General features: G+C 37.0%; 1 protein-coding gene across 1 annotated transcript; it reads right to left on the bottom strand.

Moving 5' to 3' along the window:
- Positions 1 to 2,063: 2,063 nt before the first annotated feature.
- LOC109431251 (uncharacterized) lies at positions 2,064 to 3,898 on the bottom strand. The gene is made up of 3 exons (XM_062859709.1): positions 3,517 to 3,898; positions 2,367 to 3,455; positions 2,064 to 2,299 (listed from the first exon to the last, which is right to left on the bottom strand). Exons 1-3 carry the CDS (start codon positions 3,544 to 3,546, stop codon positions 2,135 to 2,137), a joined length of 1,284 nt encoding a protein of 427 aa, XP_062715693.1. The 5' UTR covers positions 3,547 to 3,898; the 3' UTR covers positions 2,064 to 2,134.
- Between the last annotated feature and the right edge of the window lie 254 nt (positions 3,899 to 4,152).

Below are 4,152 nucleotides of genomic sequence, written 5' to 3' on the forward strand. Positions count from 1 at the left end.
GTGTGGGCCACCCTAATCTTCATAAAATAAAATATCTTCATGACTACCACACGATATTCATATGCAAAACAAACAATGCCTGTGGAAGATCTATGTTAAAAATTGTAAAAGGTCTCATCGGGTCCCCACTGTATTCCCAATCAAGCCTTTAGGTAAGAATCAATCATTGCCATACATATTAAATGCTAGACATGACCTCATGGATAGCATTTGCTTATGTAAAAGCTTTGCTGATGTGACTTTCCTATAAGGCAATTCTTCCATCTCATGTTTGTCTTCAAAACCTTGTCAAGCATAGAAAATTGAAGTTAATAAACATCACATTACAAGGTTCGAATTCCCATAGAATGAGATCATTCATTCGCATTACAACACCATAGCAGATAATATCACATTGGCTGATTACAGTACAAATGCGAAAAATTTCCTTTTTTCCCCTATCTGCAACCCGGGGACGCGCCCTGTTGGATTTCGAAAGCCTCGGAGAATATTACAAACCTTCAATGACATTCCCACACACTAACCCACATTGCCCATTCAGGGGTCTGACTGGGCCTATTAACCTCCCTCAGTTTGTAATATTCTCACCAACTTAGAATTATATTTTCCCGACACATAAATGACTTCAACAAATGTTCGATATACTAGGCAGCAGCATGATCAGTATAATCAGATATATCAGATGACTTGAAGATCTGATTTTTACAGAACTGTTTGCTTATACATTCAGCTATTCCAATCATAACTACAAAGCACATCGGCCACATGCCCAAAATCAAAGCTTCCTGGAAGATATAATCCAATCCCAGGGATACCGTGATTTCGGGTAAAATTGATCACTTTTCGTCCTTTATGGCGAATAATTTTTGAACACTTAATCACTTTTAACCATTTTGGCAACCCCCTGACCCCAGCACAATACGGAATATCTCCGGAAAGGGTCCGGATAGAGCATGGCCACTTGAGTGTAATAAACTTACACCAATTTATGATCGATTGAGGGCGACTTCAAAAAAGTCGGATGAAAATTGACGAAATGCCAGCATTTTGAAATTAAGTTGTCGGGGGTCGGGTACGTGAAGGTTACATTCAATGCTTTAAAACAAGTACGACCATGGTTTTCATCAGTCAACAAGGTTGAAAATTTTACTGCAAAACATTTTATTACAAAAATATCATTTGAAATAAAAAATTGAAAATCTTACTTTCGGGGTGAAATTGATCAGTCAGTGAAATATTGTTGTATGTGCTGAAAATATGTTTCGTCCTGAATTAATCACCCGGAATGCGAAAAGCTATGCAAAACTTTTACAAGTTTTTTTTAAGTGTCTTTGAAGTTCGCCTAACACGCAGTGTGGGAAAATATTGAATGTTATACAGAAATATGTAACTGTTTGGCTGCAAAATATATAAATTCATCAATATTCAATAACCCTTGAGCCAGATGATGGACATTTTTTACAAATTGATTCAAGTTTAAGGTTTTACGGGGCGTCATCAGAATCATCAATCATTGCTTTCAAACTTTGAAGATGCATGTCTCGAGTTCTACTGGGTCAAATGGGCTGAAAATTTGATCGTTTGTATGCTTACATGTGATGAACAATCGACTAAACTTTTAGTTAGATCAGTCCACTGGAACTGGACATTTGCATTGCCAAAGTTTCGAGGGTATTGATGGTGAAAGAGACGGAGGATAGCAAAATTAACACGGTGTCCCGTATCACCTTAAAGCGTTATTTTTAACAAATAAAAATGACCCTCACGTCGATTAATTTCACCCGAAATCACGGTAATGGTTCCGGAGCTTGGCTTTATCCCTGATCAATAACAGTGAGTACAGGATTGATTTTGAATAATCTGGTCTCTTCCCCGCATGTTCCAGAAACATGGTATCCCCAGCGAAGTGGAAACTTTTCGACCAGCACTGAAGCCGGTTCTTGAGACAGTGCATAATCAAACGGGTACAAAAGAAAAAAGTTTTTAGTAGACTCAACTCCCAAAACGTTTTTTAGAAAGTGATACATAACACCAGGTTAAAACAAGCAACACTTAACAATCAATTAACAGAACAAATAACGTGAAATCTTTATAACAACGACACGTATTGTACGCATGTACGTAATCGATTCTATCACAGTCGTCCCTGAGTTACTTCGTCGAAAGCAACCTGCAGTTTGGGATTCATCCGTTTGAGCTTTTCCACTTCTCGCGCTGTAAAACCCGGACAGTGTGCAATCTTAAGCCATCTTACGGCGGGAAACCGCCTGACCAGCATCTGCAAATGAGCCTCTTCCAACTGAAATAAAAAAAAAACGATTGTTATGATTACACCAATCAACCTATTTGAAGTCAAATGTACATACGCGTTTGTAGTTTGTGATAAACATAACTTCAACGTTGTAGGAAGGCGTTAGTTTGAGCACTTCTGGGTAAAACTTGACGTTGTGAAGACCAAGATTGCGCAAACTGTCGAAGATCATTAAGTTCTCGAAGGCGTAAACGTATGTACCGGTACGAAAATCTGGAGAACCTAAGGTCAGATGCCTCAAATGCGGGAACTTTGCGTCCAGAAGGTTTACTTTCTCTGCTTCGATTTTTAGCTTTTGCAACATCAACAGCTTGTTAATATTGGAAAGCTCTATTGTACCTTCACTAACTGTCAAACTTAACTCAGTTAGGTTAGACATTCCTGTTGAAATCATTTGCAAAACATAGCTATCGATAAATTTTACCGAGAGATGCAATTTCTGCAGTTGCTTAAGTCTTCTAAAGAACGTAATACTGATATCCTGTTCGCTTTTGGTCATTCCTTTCAATCGCCTATCCACAGCAAGCTCCGAAAGAAGCGAAAAGTTGAGATTATAAAAGTAATAAATATCTTTGCTCTCAAACACCACCGTCAGTTTAATCAGTTGATCAGCAAATTGTGGTAATAGATCCATGTGATCTTCCGAACATACATATAAATACAATTCTGTTAACTGTGGAGCGATCAATCTAAAGTATTCTACGTTTGTTGATTCAATTTTTAAACTTTTCAAATTATTCAAAGACGAACATAAATAGCCTTTTTCCGTTTTACACGTTCCTAACAGATGAAGTTTTTCTACGTTTTCCAGACCGAAGAAAACGTTTCCGAAAACTAACGCAAATCGCTGATCATTACTCCTATTATCGATTCGCAAATACTCCGGGCTGGCACAAATAGCATTGACTAGTCTTAGATTCTTCGCCATCTCATTGCAATACTGATTATCTAGCTTGATTGACATAGCTTCATAATCTCTGCTGAAATATGCTTTTCCATCCAGTAGTCGGCATCCCTCGATATGTAAAATAACATGCCTTCGTAGATATCGTTCCGACAGTAGAATTTCGTTCCATCGTCTGCATACTAAGGATAGATTTCTGCGATTCTTGAAATCCAAATGCTGAAATATGTTTTCCAGAATCTGCAAAAGAGCGAGTCAAATTGAATTTAAGCGTTAAAGGAAGAAACTGTAGACAACATACCTCATTTGGGAGCCAAGCAAAACAAGCCATTCAGTCTGTATGACGCGTTTGATCTATGTTCGAAATTGCTTATCTATCTGTGTCGTAGACATACCACAGAAAAGTGATAAAACAGATATAGATACACAAATAAACACAAAACGGATAAATCACATGATTCGATGTTTTGCAATTTTTTGTTAGTTTCGATGATGTTACAATGATACACTTGTAAGCACAGTATTTTCTTTATAGTGACACACAGTTTGCTGTCTATTTCAGTTTTAAATCAACATATTGTTCCAAATAAATCATTCCATAATCAAATATGTTCAGTAAGTGCAAAACAATGTTCTGCTCTGAATAAAGTATTACAAACGACTGAGCGAATCTTTATTTCGTGTTCACTTTGCCTTTCTTTGATGGTATATGAAAATAAATTACACGCTCTGGTGAGTGCCTTATCGTCTAAAAAGTAACGCAGTGTAACATACAATGAAGCAACAAGTGTGAAGTATGTACGGCGTAGCCAGAATTGAGACTTATTGCAAAAACGTTAACTTTGGTATTTTAAATGTATGACATTATTTACAATACAAAATACAAAAGTTAATAAAATTTTGTAGAATAATCATCCTGTGATCGCATAATTGTCTA

Source organism: Aedes albopictus, chromosome 3 (genome assembly GCF_035046485.1).
Source record: "Aedes albopictus strain Foshan chromosome 3, AalbF5, whole genome shotgun sequence".
Classification (NCBI taxonomy): Eukaryota; Metazoa; Arthropoda; class Insecta; order Diptera; family Culicidae; genus Aedes; species Aedes albopictus.

Bases quoted from the DNA above. Each gene is read 5' to 3' on its own strand.
- LOC109431251 (XM_062859709.1), bottom strand. From the start codon at position 3,546: ATGGCTTGTTTTGCTTGGCTCCCAAATGAG. The intron at 3,456-3,516 runs GTATGTTGTCTA...GCTCTTTTGCAG, and splicing joins TTGCTTGGCTCCCAAATGAG to ATTCTGGAAAACATATTTCA. The intron at 2,300-2,366 runs GTATGTACATTT...TTTTTATTTCAG, and splicing joins TTATCACAAACTACAAACGC to TTGGAAGAGGCTCATTTGCA.